Source organism: Heptranchias perlo, chromosome 11, assembly GCF_035084215.1.
Source record: "Heptranchias perlo isolate sHepPer1 chromosome 11, sHepPer1.hap1, whole genome shotgun sequence".
Classification (NCBI taxonomy): domain Eukaryota; kingdom Metazoa; phylum Chordata; class Chondrichthyes; order Hexanchiformes; family Hexanchidae; genus Heptranchias; species Heptranchias perlo.
The window spans coordinates 8307164-8325712 of record NC_090335.1 but is presented as its reverse complement, the minus strand read 5'-3'; the positions used below and the strand labels follow the sequence as shown (position 1 = coordinate 8325712).

The 18549-nt window shown below is 46.3% G+C and overlaps 1 protein-coding gene across 1 annotated transcript in view; it reads left to right on the top strand.

Moving 5' to 3' along the window:
* The window catches only part of vwa8 (von Willebrand factor A domain containing 8), a 387545-nt gene that overhangs the window by 354637 nt on the left and 14359 nt on the right, over window positions 1-18549 (top strand). The window contains exons 41-43 of the mRNA XM_067992504.1: window positions 510-635; window positions 4815-4973; window positions 18166-18264. Of these exons, the coding sequence (XP_067848605.1) occupies window positions 510-635; window positions 4815-4973; window positions 18166-18264 (384 nt within the window). The remainder of the gene's footprint in view (window positions 1-509; window positions 636-4814; window positions 4974-18165; window positions 18265-18549) is intronic.

Genomic DNA, 18549 nt, shown 5'->3' with positions numbered 1-18549 from the left:
GCCATAAATACAAGATGGTCACTAATAAATCCAATAGGGAATTCAGGAGATCTTCTTTACCCAGAGAGTGGTGAGAATGTGGAGCTCGCTACCACAAGGAGTGGTTGAGGTGAATAGCATAGATGCATTTAAGGAGAAGCTCGATAGACACATGAGGGAGAATGGAACAGAAGGACATGGTGATAGGGATGAATGAAGTACGGTGGGAGGAGGCTCGTGTGGAGCATAAACCTATTGGGCCAAATTGCTATTTCTGTGCTGTAAATTCTATGTAATTCTATGTAATTCGTGTTTCTGATTGCATACAGACGCTGCAAACATCACAACTCAGCAAAACCCATATAGGATTGCCAGGGCTTACTTTAAATAATTCCCATGGGTGGATTCGAATGGTTTCTTTTGAAAAAAACGCAGTTTTGTAAAATGTTTACAACTGAACCAAGGCTCTGTAGCTGAAAAGAACCTCAGTACTTCACTAAATGGCCTTCATTTCCTCATGTGTTTAACAGGCCAAAGGCAAAGAGAGACAATGGTTACGGCACCAGTCGATTGGAGAGCTCGACGATACCAAAATAATCGATGGCTTGACCGGAGAGAAGGCAATTTATAAACGCAGAGGGGAACTGGAGCCCGAAGTGAGTCCGAGAGGGAAGAGAATGCTTTTGATATGTGAGGTGAGGGATTGGCCATCATTTCCACTGGAAGGTCATGGAGCCAATCGCCGACCTCACGCACCGGGAGAATAATGGCAGCTTTCCGACACCAAAACATTTTAATAGTTCAGAAATACCTGGACTGAATTTCCTGGGGGATTTTCCCACTCCGGTGACGTAACCCCGGCGGATATCCCGTTTACTCGTGTAATAAAGTGGTGAAATGGGGGAAGCTTCTCCCCCCCCAACTAACTCTCCCCTCTCCCCCCCACTAACAGTCCCCTCTCCCCCCCACTAACCGTCCCCTCTCCCCCCCACTAACCGTCCCCTCTCCCCCCCACTAACCGTCCCCTCTCCCCCCCACTAACAGTCCCCTCTCCCCCCCACTAACCGTCCCCTCTCCCCCCCACTAACCGTCCCCTCTCCCCCCCACTAACCGTCCCCTCCCCCCCCCACTAACTGTCCCCCCTCCCCCCACTAACCGTCCCCTCTCCCCCCACTAACCGTCCCCTCTCCCCCCACTACCTGTCCCCTCTCCCCCCCACTACCTGTCCCCTCTCCCCCCACTAACTAACCCCTCACCCCCCCACTAACTAACCCCTCGCCCCCCCACTAACTAACCCCTCGCCCCCCCACTAACTGTCCCCTCTCCCCCCACTAACTGTCCCCTCTCCCCCCACTAACCGTCCCCTCGCCCCCCCACTAACTAACCCCTCGCCCCCCACTAACTAACCCCTCGCCCCCCACTAACTAACCCCTCGCCCCCCCACTAACTGTCCCCTCTCCCCCCCACAAACCGTCCCCTCTCCCCCCCACTAACCGTCCCCTCTCCCCCCCACTCGTCCCCTCTCCCCCCCACTAACCGTCCCCTCTCCCCCCACTAACTGTCCCCTCTCCCCCCACTAACTGTCCCCTCTCCCCCCACTAACTGTCCCCTCTCCCCCCACTAACTGTCCCCTCTCCCCCCACTAACTGTCCCCTCTCCCCCCACTAACTGTCCCCTCTCCCCCCCCACTAACTCTCCCCTCTCCCCCCACTAACTGTCCCCTCTGCCCCCCCACTAACTGTCCCCTCTCCCCCCACTAACCGTCCCCTCTCCCCCCACTAACTGTCCCCTCTCCCCCCACTAACCGTCCCCTCTCCCCCCACTAACTGTCCCCTCTCCCCCCACTAACCGTCCCCTCTCCCCCCTCTCCCCCCACTAACTGTCCCCTCTCCCCCCCACTAACTGTCCCCTCTCCCCCCCACTAACTCTCCCCTCTCACCACCACTAACTCTCCCCTCTCCCCCCACTAACTCTCCCCTCTCCCCCCCACTAACTCTCCCCTCTCCCCCCCACGAACTGTCCCCTCTCCCCCCCACTAACTCTCCCCTCTCCCCCCCACGAACTGTCCCCTCTCCCCCCCACTAACTCTCCCCTCTCCCCCCCACTAACTCTCCCCTCTCACCACCACTAACTCTCCCCTCTCCCCCCCACTAACTCTCCCCTCTCACCACCACTAACTCTCCCCTCTCCCCCCCACTAACTCTCCCCTTTCCCCTCCAATAACTGTCCCCTCTCCCCCCCACTAACTCTCCCCTCTCCCCACCACTAACTCTCCCCTCTCCCCCCCACTAACTCTCCCCTCTCACCACCACTAACTCTCCCCTCTCACCACCACTAACTCTCCCCTCTCCCCCCCACTAACTGTCCCCTCTCCCCCCACTAACTGTCCCCTCTCCCCTCCACATCTGTCTTGGTGGTGCCATCAGATGCTCTGGTCCAGCAAGATCTGGGCCGATGTTCCTTCGTTCCCTGTTAGTTACAAAAATAAGTCCTGAAGCTAACTACTTTAAGTACCACATCTGGACAGACTGTAGAATTGAACCGATTTGAAACCTACAGTTTCTTGTAGAGGAGCTTCTTAAGATTTGGCAAATAACTCAAACAATGTCATTTAGTTCTTTAGGATTTGCTTCATGTTAGAGAGGCTCAAGGGTGGAGTGAAACTTTTGGTTAATTGTCCCATTTAACAGAGTGTCTCATTAATCTGAATGATACCATCTGCAATTACAATATCAGACAATAATTGGAAAAGGTACTACATTTTCATTAAGCATCTTACCATTGTAACTTGTATTATTTAATGCTACTGGTTGCATTCCTTGGCTGTGGATTAGTGTCTAAAGTTTTTTGTTCTCTGAAGTCTATTTATTGTCTGCCTTCAGTTTGTCAGACACAGTTTTCACTCCAGTGTGAGCAACTTCAGAGCCCGAGTCCCAGAGTTACTTATCCTTCTGAAGCTGACCCTCAGTGTCACACTGAACTGAAGGCACGTTTTCACTTCTTTTGTACAGATTTCGACTTTGAAGTTCTGTGTCTAAAGGAGTTCACCATATTGCGAGTGCAATGCCAGATCAAATTAGCATGCTTTTAACAAAGGGGGCTCCTGTTACAAAACAGCCCAGAAAGGGTTGGTCTCGGCCATTCCCACAGGGAGGAAGGGAAAGTCTGCAGCCCTGTGTGTCCCACACCCACCCCACCCCCCGCGCTCTGCTCCTAGTGGCTGGTTGTAGGGGAGCTTTGGCCTGGAAGCTGTGCCCAAGGGCAGGATAAAGGGGATGATTCAAGGGACCTGGAGAGGGGGAAATAACTTCAAACCAGGGAGCTTCTCACCGCAAACAAACCCTTTGAAATGTGAAGAAATGGAAGTGAGATTAAAGACCTCATTATGGGTAAAGACAGAGGACTGGTTGTTCAAGACTGTGTATAGTAATAAAAAAAGACAGTAAAGGTGCAAATATACTGCTCTTTTATTCAGAGGGCAGGAGTCTGGAGTCAGTAAACCAGCTCCCGATGTTTATGGTGATAAATCCGTTTCCTGTAGACACGTAGGTTCAGTTTCACTTGGTTCTACAGGCTGCAGAAAGACAAAAGGCCAGGAACTGGCTCGGACATTCACACTGTCTCACACACTCACACTATCTTACACACTCACACACTCACTGGCTTGCACACTGACACATAGATACTCACACTGGCTCACACACTCACACTTGAATCTGTATAAAAGCAGCTTTAAGGGGAGATTGTCCAGAGTCTGCACCTATCCGCCCGTACTGTATCACCAGAGCTCGGTGAATATGGGAAAATCGGAGACGTGGGGAATTGATGCACTCGACTGTAAAGATACCCTCCCAGTTTCCGATATCCGCTGCACCGGTGCAATCCAGTGCACACGTGCTAAGACCCAGGAAAATCTCTGCTTCAGTCTCTGACTCAATAACCCTTCGTATCCTGAACAATATGTCGATTTTCCATGGCAGTAGTTTTCTTTGTCAGAACTTTTACAAAAATAAAATCTTCTGATGTTGAATAGGACGCCGAGGTTGCAAACAGTCTGGTTCTGACCGAGACAGTGGCCATGAAGGGGTTGGAATCAGTAGCAAGGGTATGGAGTTTGTGGTGGGGCTGAAGGTGATGGCTTTGGTCTTCCTGATATCTGCATCGTGGCAGCTTCAGATTGACTGGAAATTCTCCGCAAATGGTCAATAATTGCCTCCAAATCTTTTCCCCTTTACCATCTTCAGTAATGGAGACGCCTGTTGTCGTGTTTTCATTCACCTCTGAGCAGATGGGATGGCTCCCTGGGCCTAGACAGTTCCACCACCCACAAGCCCAGGTGGGGAGGATTACTGTGCTGGCCTCCTCTGACTGCTTGCCCATAATTTGAGTGATAGTTTGTACCTAGGTGACCCTGAGCACCAATAAGCAATGTCCAGAGGTTCGCTGGATGCCTTTCATAACCTGGGGGCACCATGTGGAACTTTTTTTCAAATTGCTTCAGATCTCACAGTTCTAATTTGATTTGTTCTTGTTTTGAAAATCAGTCTGGGTGGATCTGATGAAATATTAATGGTACTGCCCCTTTAAGAGGAAACGCTCGTGACCCTGTGGGGCTAGTCTTAGTTACCCTACATTCCAAACCGGCCAACTTAAAATAAGACCCTGTCAATATGCTTTTGGTCACCTCCAAACAGGTCGGAGGAGGTCCAGTTGGGGGGAGGGGGGTTCGCTCCGCAAATACTTTTCTTCTCTTGTATATTTTAAAGGAAATGCCCTCGCTGTTTGATTTGTTTTGGATTCTGATCAGATTGTAAATATTTTGCCCATCTCTTCAGCTTGGTAGCCCCCAACAGAAACCCAAACGCTTGAGGCTGGTTGTGGATGTCTCTGGCAGCATGTACCGCTTCAACGGAGTTGACGGCAGGCTGGAACGCTCCATGGAGGCTGTCTGCATGGTTTTGGAAGCCTTTGAAAACTACGAACATAAATTTAAGGTAAAGATCACTCTTGAACATTTGGTGTTTTGGAAAGTTGATAAAAACTGAAGAACATAGAATCATAGAATGATACAGGACAGGAGGAGGCCATTGGGCCCATCGTGCCTGTGCCGGCTCTTTGAAAGAGCTATCCAATTAGTCCCACTCCCCTGCTCTTTCCTCATCGCCCTGCAAATTTCTCCTTTTCAAATATTCCCTTTTGAAAGTTACTATTGAATCTGCTACCACCACCTTTCAGGCAGTGCATCCAGATCATAACAACTCGCTGTATAAAAAAAAATTCTCCTTCTCTCCCCTCTGGCTTTTTTGCCAATTATATTAAACCTGTGTCCTCTGGTTACTGACCCTCCTGCCAGTAGAAACAGTATCTCCTTATTTACTCGATCAAAACCCTTCATCATTTCATAATTAATAAACATGGCTGCTTTTTCTGACTTGTTTTCAGTAACTTGTACATAACAATTCAAGCTGTTTCATAGAATAGCCACACCAACGAGGGGAGTTATTAGTCTTTGAGCTGTTATATGTGTCAGATGACCATTCTTTTAATACACCATATATCTCACCCTGGAGCTACTCCCATTAGTTCTCCAGCCTTTCATTGGTGAGCAGGCTCTGGCTTCTTAGCCAACTCATCAAACCATTTTCTTCTCACATTTACCACATTCAAAGTTTCCCCAATCATGAGATCTACAGCCAAGTGTTGTTACTTGCTGTGTGAAATAATATGTTTTGGAGAAAAAGTTACTTTCCAAATGTCACTGGCCGACCCTTCTGGGCCTTAGCTCAATCGCTTCCAGCAAGCGCTGGACAGCTTTGAACTCACTGGGCTTGGTCACTTCGTCAAGGAATGAACCGTGTGAACCAGTCTTTCTCGGCCAAGTGAACTGACCTTGGCCAAAGGTCGGTCAAACCTGTTTGTTTAATTCGGAACAACACCATACAAAGAATGAATCCACTTTTGTTGTGAATGGGCATGAAAAGCAAGAATATAAAATTAACATAAGGATTGAAACAAAATGTCAAAGAAGCTGGGTATAAACGGGTGGGGGGTGGGTCTGGAAGTGCCTTGATTGGTCTTTCCGAGTGATATCATGGACCTGTTGTACAAGCACAGAGCTGAAGGAAAAGGAGGCATGTTTTGATTCAAGGTGAAGAAAGGGCACAGTTTGCTTCCACTTTGCAGCCCATCGCAGTATTTGGATTGAGAAGGGCAAGTGCTCACTGCAGTGTACCAGCAGGCAGCACGCAGAAGATCGATGAGCAAGTCCAGGAGAATTACAACTGCACAGGGCTTAAACAACTTAAATTCACACAAAAGAATATTGGGAATAGAAAATAGAATCCATTTTAATATTAGTCAAGATCGGGAGGAGATAATGATCCATGTTTATCAAAGTCAAAAGGCTTTTTGCTAACCTTGGCTTGAGCTGGAGGTATTTTAAAGGACAGTCTTAGATGCATTTAAGGGGAAGCTAGATAAGCACATGAGGGAGAAAGGAATAGAAGGATGTGTTGACAGGGTGAGATGAAGTAGGGAGGGAGGAGGCTCATGTGGAGCATAAACACCGGCATAGACCTGTTGGGCCGAATGGCCTGTATCTGTGCGGAAATTCGATGTGTTGTATTGAGTGATTTTGGAAAAGGCAAAACTTACATTGTAACAAATGACCAGCTTGAATGGTTCGATGTTTCAAGATGGTTGGAGAGGTGCTGAAGGCTCTTGTCACCCCACACCCCACATCTCTTTCCCTCCCTGCAGCAGTGGGGATGATGTCCTGTTTCTCAGATGCGATGTTAAACCGATGCCCCATCTGCCTGCTCGGGTTCACTATTTGAGAAAGAGCAGGGATGTGCTGGCCTACATTTATCCTTCAACCTTCACCCCAAAACCGATTCACTGCTTATTCACCTCACTGCTGTTTGTGGGAGCCTGCTGTGTACAAATTGGCTGTTGTGTTTGCCTCTAAGACTCGGAAGTAACTCTTCGGCTGTGAAGTGCTTTGGGCCTCAGCCTCGAGGGTTGTGAAATGCTGGCAGATGTTCCCCTAGGGTCCTTGATGCACGAGTTTATACCAGTTGGACATGTTCCTGTTACCTGATTTCACTTGATGCCCTCCACAGCGGTATGTCTGTGCTGACTGCCAAGTGCAAATTCAAATAATGAAAAAGTAGATTTTAATCACACAACCTTGAATATATATATCGCCTGCATCAGCTGGCAGAGGCCAATCGTGGCCATGTGCGGAGTTTGAAATTCAAACATACATTTTCTGTTTGTGTTCCCCCTCCCTTTTCAGGGTCTGATCTACATCAAAATTATTGGGCTGAAAATTAATGGCTGTATTCAGGCGATTTTCTGATACGCACTCTCAGCTGGTGAGGTTCATAGAATTACCTGGAATTTTACAGCTCCACACGAGCCTCCTCCCACCTTACATCATCTCACCCTATCAACATATCCTTCTTTACCTTTCTCCCTTGTGTACTTATCGAGCTTCCCCTCACCCTCCGCCCGAGGAACATTTACCCTTGGAGTTTGAAAAGTTTTGTTTTTAAAATAGCTTACGATGTAGGGACGACTTGATGGGGACAGTAAGTTAGCGCATCATCCACTTTCAAATCAGACAGGTAATCTACCCCTTCTCACTTGACAGCAGTTGATCAACTAAGTGGAATTGCTAGGAGCCATCACAACAACGAGCCAGTTGGCGTCAGTTCTATAGTTTCACTCAAACAGTCGGTAAGGATGAATGAATTGGATGTGCCAAACTGCTGCAGGAGGGAGAGAGATTCTGTGCATTGGGCCCAGAGATATATTTAGACCAGTCTGCCTCATTTCAAGCTGACTTAGGTGTGTTTGATGTTTGTCACTGGGTGGAAACGAAACTTACTCCATTCCCCAGAACTATCATCTCCTTTTCCTTCTCCTGCACAAAGTGGTGAAGGGAGAACTGGGCCCTTGCACTGAGGTTGGAAATGGGATGTGCAGCAAATGACCAGTGGCCTGTGTCCACACATTGTGCTGGAAAACAATTGAGCCGAGCTACTGGCAGCATGGAGGACTGACAGTAAGGGCTTTCACATGGCAAGGCTTGTGTGCTCTGCACATAATCCAACATATTCCCCCAAAGAACTGGAATCAGGCCAGGAAAGCAGTGAGACAAGACAACTTCTAAAAGAAGCTATTAACTCACTTCATTAAACTAAACTTTCTGATTCTCTAATCCTACTTGGGCTGTATTTTATCATAACCTGTTATATCCAAACCCCACTCGGGCATGTACATAAACACACACACACACACACCCCAACCTACACCCACCCCCCAACCTACACACACACACACACCACACACATGCCCCAACCTACACACACACACACACCCCAACCCACACACACACACACCACACACCACACACATGCCCCAACCCACACACACACACACACCCCAACCCACACACACACACACACACACACACACCAGACACATGCCCCAACCCACACACACACACACACACACCAACCTACACACACCCCAACCTACACACACCCCAACCTACACACACACCTCAACCTATACACACCCCAACCTACACACACCCCAAGCTACACACACACCCCAAGCTACACACACACCCCAAGCTACACACACACCCCAAGCTACACACACACCCCAAGCTACACACACACACCCCAAGCTACACACACACACCCCAACCTACACGCACACCCCAACCTACACGCACACCCCAACCTACACGCACACCCCAACCTACACGCACACCCCAACCTACACGCACACCCCAACCTACACCCACCCCCCAACCTACACACACACACACACCACACACATGCCCCAACCTACACACACACACACACCCCAACCCACACACACACACACCACACACCACACACATGCCCCAACCCACACACACACACACACCCCAACCCACACACACACACACACACACACACACCAGACACATGCCCCAACCCACACACACACACACACACACCAACCTACACACACCCCAACCTACACACACCCCAACCTACACACACACCTCAACCTATACACACCCCAACCTACACACACCCCAAGCTACACACACACCCCAAGCTACACACACACCCCAAGCTACACACACACCCCAAGCTACACACACACCCCAAGCTACACACACACCCCAAGCTACACACACACACCCCAAGCTACACACACACACCCCAACCTACACGCACACCCCAACCTACACGCACACCCCAACCTACACGCACACCCCAACCTACACGCACACCCCAACCTACACGCACACCCCAACCTACACGCACACCCCAACCTACACGCACACCCCAACCTACACGCACACCCCAACCTACACGCACACCCCAACCTACACGCACACCCCAACCTACACGCACACCCCAACCTACACACAAACCCCAACCTACACACACACCCCAACCTACACACACACCCCAACCTACACACACCCCAACCTACACACACCCCAACCTACACACTAACCCCAACCTACACACTAACCCCAACCTACACACTAACCCCAACCTACACACTAACCCCAACCTACACACTAACCCCAACCTACACACTAACCCCAACCTACACACTAACCCCAACCTACACGCACACCCCAACCTACACGCACACCCCAACCTACACGCACACCCCAACCTACACGCACACCCCAACCTACACGCACACCCCAACCTACACGCACACCCCAACCTACACGCACACCCCAACCTACACACTAACCCCAACCTACACACACACCCCAACCTACACACACACCCCAACCTACACACACACCCCAACCTACACACACACCCCAACCTACACACACACCCCAACCTACACACACACCCCAACCTACACACTAACCCCAACCTACACACTAACCCCAACCTACACACTAACCCCAACCTGCACACACACACCCCAACCTGCACACACACACCCCAACCTACACACACACACCAACCTGCACACACACACCCCAACCTACACACACACACCAACCTGCACACACACACCCCAACCTACACACACACACCAACCTGCACACACACACCCCAACCTACACACACACACCAACCTGCACACACACATTGACCCATACACATGCCCCCACACATATACACACACATGCTGCACACTCACGAACACACACGCACGCATAAAACTTCTTTGAACTGCCGCTGACGTTCTCTTCAAATTCCCACCATCATAACACTGAATCAGAAAAGAAAACTGCATTACTGTAAAGAACCTGATCAGGAGCGAAAATGACTTCCAAATAATGAGATTGGGAGTTTGAAGAGAATGTGGCTTTTTTCTGGCTGTCCAATTTGTAACTGTTCTTGTTTAGCTTCTACAAGAAGTATAAGGAGAGAAGGATCATACTGGGTGGTTGATGGGGATACAAACCAGCGTACGATTTGATGGGATAAATGGCCTGTTTCTACGATTCTATGTTGGTGTGAGGCTGTTTGAATGGAATTAATAGTCACATGTAACTGATGGAGCCAGAACACCCAGATTGGATGCCCTGTAGTCCATTGAATCTAAACAAGCCCACCTTTAAGTGAATCAGTTCTATTATGTACATATTGCACTGTGAAGTCGGTGCTCAGTGATCCCACCCAGGCTCAGCTGCATCAGGTCCTTTATTGACACACTTTGGTTCTTTAGCTCAGCAAGTGCACGAGGCAGATGCTAAACGATTCTTCCTGTGAGATCGCTGAATAAGAGATGTGTGGTAATAGGTTACTGTTTACTCTGGAGCCTCCTCTCTGTATAATTATTATACAGCTAGAGGCGTATTGTAATGATTACAGGAGGGAGAAGAGGATAGGGGTTGATAGATTTTTGTCAGGCAAGGGTATTAAGGGTTATAGAACCAAGACAGGTAGATGGAGTTAAGGTACAGATCAACCTTGAATCTCACTGAATGGTGAAACAGGCTCGTGGGGCTGAATGGCCTTCTGTTCCCACGTTCCGAGGAGCAATCGTCTAGATGGGGATGCAAAGGAGAATGATGGGATCAGACAGGATAGAGAGCCTCACATACGAACATACGAATTAAGAGCAGGAGTAGGCCATTCGGCCCCTCGAGCCTGCTCTGCCATTTGATAAGATCATGGCTGATCTGATTGTGACCTCAACCCTACTTTCCCGTCTACCTACTATAACCTTTGACTCCCTTGTTAATCAGAAATCTATCGAACTCAGCCTTAAAAATATTCAATGACCCTGCCTCCACCGCTCTCTGGGGAAGGGAGTTCCACAGACTCACAACCCTCTGAGAGAAAAAATTTCTCCTCATCTCCGGCTTAAATGGGAGACCCCTTATTTTTAAACTGTGGCCCCCAGTTCTAGTCTCTCCCACAAGGGGAAACATCCTTTCAGCATCTACCCCTTCAAGTCCCCTCAGAATCTTCTATGTTTCAATAAGATCACCTCTCATTCTTCTAAACTCCAGTGTATACAGGCCCAATTTGTCCAACCTTTCCTCATAAGATAACCCCCTCATCCCAGGAATCAGTCGAGTGACCCTTCTCTGAACCACTTCCAAAGCAATTATGTCCTCTCTTAAATAAGCAGACCAAAACTGCACTATTTTAGATGAGATATTAGTGAAAACTGGAAGGCGTAAGGTGATTAACCCAGCATCAAAGCTGAAGGTCAGGCTAGGGTGTGTGGCCCAACTAAGAGTTCTATACACAAATGTACGGAGTATAAGGAATAAATTAAATGAACTACAGGTTCAAATTCAAATTGGAGGGTATGACATGATAGCTATTACTGAGACATGGCTGCAGGATGGTCAAGATTGGGAACTAAATATACCGGGTTATAAGGTTTACAGGAGAGACAGAGAAAATGGAAGAAGGGGAGGAGTAGCCTTAATGATTAGAGATGAAATCACTTCAATGATAAAGGAGGATATAACGAGAGGTAAGCAGCCAACAGAGACCTTATGGGTTGAACTGAGAAATAGGAAAGGATCTAAGACTATAGTGGGAGTTGTATATAGGAGCCCTGGCAACAGCTCTGAAGTGCGAGATTGTATAAATGCAGAGATTAGACAAGCGTGTAAGAAAGGCATAGTGGACTAAATGGGGGACTTTAACCTTCACATAGATTGGGAAAAGCAGACTAGCAACTGTCAGAAAGGTACTGAATTTCTTGAGTGTGTGCGGGATAGTTTTCGACAGCAGTATGTCCTGGAGGCAACAAGGGGGCAAGCTATACTAGATTTAGTAATGAGTAATGAACCAGATTTAGTTAACGGCTTAACTGTGCGTGAACATCTATCCAATAGTGATCATAACATGATCGAGTTCAATGTAGTGTTTGAAAGGGAAAAAAGTGAATGAGCTGCTAAGATTCTAGACTTGGGTAAGGCCGACTTCAATGGGATGAGACAGAGACTGTCCACAGTAAACTGGGCAAATCTGTTAATGGGTAAAACGACTGATGATCAGTGGGAAATGTTTAAAGAAACATTTAACGTGATACAGAATCGGTTTATACCCCTGAGGGGCAAGAACTCTACTTGCCAAAAAAAACAGCCATGGACAACTAAAGAGGTAAGGGACAGTATAAGACATAAGGAAAGGGCATACAAAAAGGCAAAAAATGGCACAGATCCTGGCGAATGGGAAAGATACAAAGATCAACAAAGGGTCACAAAACAGATAGTAAGAGCTACAAAAAGAGAGTATGAAAAGAAACTTGCAAGGGATATCAAAACCAATACGAAGAACTTTTATAGTTATATTAGGAAAAAGAGGGTGGTCAGGAGCAGTGTTGGCCCCTTAAAAACTGAAAGTGGGGATATTGTCATTGACAATGGGGAAATGGCGGACATGTTGAATAATTACTTTGCGTCAGTATTTACAGTAGAAAAAGAGGATAGCATGCCAGAAATCCCAAGAAAACTAATATTGAATCGGGGACAGGGACTCGATAAAATTAACATAAGTAAAGCAACAGTAATGAAGAAAATAATAGCACTAAAGAGTGACAAATCCCCAGGACCAGATGGTTTCCATTCCAGGGTTTTAAAGGAAGTAGGTGAGCACATTGCAGATGCCCGAACTATAATCTTTCAAAGTTCTCTAGATTCAGGAACTGTCCCTCTAGATTGGAAAATTGCACATGTCACTCCGCTTTTTAAAAAAGGAGAGAGAGGGAAACCAGGGAATTATAGACCAGTTAGCCTAACATCTGTTGTGAGGAAATTGCAGGAGTCTATAATTAAGGATAGGGTGATTGAACACCTCGAGAATTTTCAGTTAATCAGAGAGAGCCAGCATGGATTTGTGAAAGGTAGGTCGTGCCTGACAAACCTGATTGAATTTTTTGAAGGGGTGACTAAAGTAGTGGACAGGGGAATGTCAATGGATGTTATTTATATGGACTTCCAGAAGGCATTTGATAAGGTCCCACATAAGAGACTGTTAGCTAAGATAAAAGCCCATGGAATTGAGGGAAAAGTACGGACTTGGTTAGGAAGTTGGCTGAGCAAAAGGCGACAGAGAGTAGGGATAATGGGTAGGTACTCACATTGGCAGGATGTGACTAGTGGAGTCCCGCAGGGATCTGTCTTGGGGCCTCAATTATTCACAATATTCATTAACGACTTAGATGAAGGCATAGAAAGTCTCATATCTAAGTTTGCCAATGACACAAAGATTGGTGGCATTGTAAGCAGTGTAGATGAAAACATAAAATTACAAAGCGATATTGATAGATTAGGTGAATGGGCAAAACTGTGGCAAATTGAATTCAGTGTAGACAAATGTGAGGTCATCCACTTTGGATCAAAAAAGGATAGAGAAGCGTACTTTCTAAATGGTAAAAAGTTAAAAACAGTGATGTCCAAAGGGACCTAGGGGTTCAGGTGCATAGATCATTGAAGTGTCATGAACAGGTGCAGAAAATAATCAATAAGGCTAATGGAATGCTGGCCTTTATATCTAGAGTACAAGGGGGTAGAAGTTATGCTGCAGCTATACAAAACCCTGGTTAGACCGCACCTGGAGTACTGTGAGCAGTTCTGGGCACCGCACCTTCGGAAGGACATATTGGCTTTGGAGGGAGTGCAGCGTAGGTTTACGAGAATGATACCCGGACTTCAAGAGTTAAGTTACGAGGAGAGATTACACAAATTGGGGTTGTATTCTCTGAAGTTTCGAAGGTTATGGGGTGATCTGATAGAAGTTTATAAGATATTAAGGGGAACAGATAGGGAGGATAGAGAGAAACTATTTCCGCTGGTTGGGGATTCTAGGAGTAGGGGGCACAGTCTAAAAATTAGAGCCAGACCTTTCAGGAGTGAGATTAGAAAACACTTCTACACACAAAGGGTGGTAGAAGTTTGGAACTCTCTTCCGCAAACAGCAATTGATACTAGCTCAATTGCTAAATTTAAATCTGAGATAGATAGCTTTTTGGCAATCAAAGATATTAAGGGATATGGGCCAAAGTCGGGTATATGGAGTTAGATCACAGATCAGCCATGATCTTATCAAATGGTGGAGCAGGCACGAGGGGCTGAATGGCCTACTCCTGTTCCTATGTTTCACCAATGCCCTGTACAACTGTAGCAAAACATCTCTACTTTTATATTCCATTCCCCTTGCAATAAATGACAACATTCCATTTGCCTTCCTAAGCACTTGCTGTACCTGCATACTAACTTTTTGTGATTCATGTACTAGGACACCCAGATCCCTCTGTACCTCAGAGTTCTGCAATCTCTCTCCATTTAAATAATATACTGCTTTTCTATTCCTGCTGCCAAAGTGGACAAGTTCACATTTTCCCACATTATACTCCATCTGCCAAATTTTTGTCCACTCAATTAACCTATCTGTATCTCTTTGCAGACTCCTTATGCCTTCTTCACAAATTACTTTCCCACCTACCTTTGTGTCATCAGCAAATTTAGAAACCATACATTCGGTCCCTTCATCCAAGTCATTGATATAGATTGTAAATAGTTGAGGCCCAAGCACTGATCGCTGTGGCACTCCACTCGTTACATCTTGCCAACCTGAAAATGACCCATTTAAGCCTACTCTCTGTTTCCTGTTAGCTAACCAATCCTTTATCCATGCTAGTATGTTACCCCCTACACCATGAGCTCTTATTTTGTGTAGTAGCCTTTGATGTGGCACCTTGTCAAAAGCCTTCTGGAAATCCAAGTACACCACATCGACAGGATCCCCTTTATCCACGTTGCTTGTTACTTCCTCAAAGAACTCTAATAAATTAGTCAAACATGATTTCCCTTTCACAAAGCCGTGTTGACTCTGCCTGATTGCATTGAGATTTTCTAAGTGCCCTGCTATAGCCTCCTTAATAATAGATTCTAGCATTTTCCCTATGACAGATGTTAAGCTAACTGGCCTGTAGTTTCCTGCTTTCTGTCTCCCTCCTTTCTTGAATAGAGGAGTTACATTCGCTATTTTCCAATCTGATGGGACCCTTCCAGAATCTGGGGAATTTTGGAAAATTAATACCAATGCATCTACTATCTCTGCAGCCACTTCTTTTAAGACCCTAGGATGAAGTCCATCAGGTCCTGGGGACTTGTCAGCTTTTAGTTCTAACAATTTTTTCAAAACCCTTTCCCTGGTGATTGTAAATGTCCTGCTACTAATCTTTGCCCGGGATGAGTACACTGGGGCACTAGCACAGAAGGTAGCAACTGGAACAAGGACGAATCTCAGGAGAGCATGTGGGTTTGCATGGATTTAAAAGTGGCCAATGGTAACATACATAACGTGACCTGGAGGAGTAAGGGCTGAAAAACGATTCAAGGGCTTAAGACAGAGCAGAAACTTAATTTAGAGAAATTGAGCCTATATGAATGCATGTTCAATGTCAGTAACAAGAGTGTATGGAAGGGTTTAGTTTGGAGATCCCAGTTTAAAACCTTTAAAGAAAAGACAAAAAGATCTTTCATTTCTATAGCACCTTTCACTGACTTCAGCACATCCCAAAGCACTTCACAGCCAATGCAGTATTTTTGAAGTAGTCACTGTTGTAATGTATGTAAGGACTTGCACAACACCAGGTTATTGTCCAACAGTTTTATTTTAAATCACAAGCTTTCGGAGGTTTACTCCTTCGTCAGGTGAGTGCTCCGAAAGGAAAGCTCCAAAAGTTTGTGATTTAAAATAAAACTGTTGGACTATAACCTGGTGTTGTGTAAGTCCTTACATTTGTCCACCCCAGTCCATCACCGGCATCTCCATATCATGCGGTAATGTAGGAAACGTAACAATTTGTGAACAGCAAGGTCCCACAAACAGCAAGGAGGTAAATAACCTGATAACCTATTTCAGTGATGTTCATTGAGTGATAAATATTGGCCAGGACTCTGGGCGAACTGCCTGCTCATCTTCAAAATAGAGCCATGGGATTTTTTACATCCACCTGAGAGGGCAGACTTAGTTTAATATCTCATCTGAAAGACACCACCTCTGACAGTGCAGCATTCCCTCAGTATTGCACTGGAGTGTCAGAATGGATCACGTGCTCAAGTCCCTGGAGTGGGACTATGAACCCAGTGACCTTCTGACTCAGAGGTGAGAGTGCTACCAACTGAGACACAGCTAACACTTTAACTGAAGCAGAGTCAGGCTGAGACAGAAAGCATGTCCTCATTTGATTAAAAGTCAGTGGATGCTTTTGAAACATATTGGTAGCTAAAAGAATGTCACAAAACAGAGAAGAATTTATTGGATTGCCATCCAATTAAAACCTAGTGCCGTATAGAGTGACCGCAGTCCAGGGACATGGTAGAGGCAGGAGCAGTCATTCTGTTTTTATCAATATTCATGATTACACAGCAATAAAATCCCAGTCATTTTCACCTCAGTGAGAGAAGGACAACAAACCCTGGCAGGATTATTCAGTCAGCACATTCTGGCCCCAATCAAATTCTTATGAGATTGTCAGTAAAATGTGCAGACATTATGTGTACTATCCACCCAGCAGCTTTTGGAGGAAGGTTATTAGATTCTGGAGTATCACCGGAGATTTGCCCCGGACACCACCGAGTTACTTAATGGGACCATCTACTTCAGCAGTGCCCAGCAACCGATGAATTGGCCCTTTTTTAAACTCAATCGGCCAGAATTTGCTGGCAAAATAACGGCCCTCAACTTCCCCCTGTGTTTCATGAAATTGCTGCATTTGCGCATTAATTGCCACTAAACTCGCCGCAGAAAGTTAGGGCTGGTACTTAATAGCGTAAGGACCCGTTTATTGAGGAGATTTATGTTCCTGCAATGCCGCTCAATCTCTCTGGCCCAGAAAGGAAATAATTTAAATTGTGGAGTCTCACTCCTACAGGCAATAAGTTGTTGTTTGAGATTTTTAAAGTTTTAAATTTAAATTTTTTTCTTGCTTTTCTTTTCTGTCTCTTTTTTTCTCTCTCTTAATCCAATCTTTCTTTCCCTCTCTTTATTTCTCTTTCTGTACCTGATTTGACTCTAATTCACCCTATTTCCTTCTCCATCGTTCCTCTGTTTCTTTCTCTATCCTTAAATCTCATTGGCCAAGGAGATAGACTGTTGTTCCCATCATTCACCAAGGTCCCAGTTGCCCCGTTTATCAGCTCGCACTTCCAGCAACTTACAGGGTAAAACAATGAGCTGAGGGGGAGGGAAAAAGTCTAACTAATGGGGCACGTTGCTAGATTCCAGCTAAATCTGGGCCAATACTCCAGCTGAGATCCAAGCAGTGATTTATAAAGGTTCAGTATAACTTCTTTGCTTTTATACTCTATGCCTCTGCTTATAAAGCCCAGGTTCCGGGTGCTTTTTTAACCGCTTTCTCATCCTGTCCTGCCACCTTTAAAGACTTGTGTATGTGAACCCCCAGTTCTCTCTGTTCCTGCACCCCCTTTATTGTTGTAAGTAGCTGCAGCCGTTTGTTTACTTGCCTTTAACGATAATGGAAGTGTCACAGGGAGTTAAAATCAGAACAGATCAAGTTTGCAACACAATCCTGTTTTCTTCAGGAGTTTATACTAAATGCCGGGATTCCTGAACGACTCTCCTCCGGTTCTTTCAATTGCACCATTACCCCGGAGGCACATCCAGCGTTTACTCCATCTGATGGTCTGTTTTATCTCTTTAGTACGACATTGTTGGTCACTCAGGGGATGGATTCAACATCGAGTTAGTCAGGAGTGAAAAGATTCCCAAAAACAACAAGGAGAGACTGCAGACTATGAAGGTAATTTTTTTTGTTATTTAATTGTCGCTGAAGTCGGTTCCTGTTGTAGAGGTTCACTGAGTCGGACGCCCGATCTGGACCAAAGTAGCCCACCCATCAACTACTCTGTAAGCTGCAGCTCTGACAGCATAGAGGGAGTGTATGGCTTATGAGGCATAGGAACAGGAGGAGGCCATTCAGCCCCTCAAACCTGTGCTGCCATTCAGTCAGATCATTGCTCACCTCCGTTTACCTGCCTTTGCTCTATATCCCTTACCTCACCCGACAAAAATATATCGATCTCAC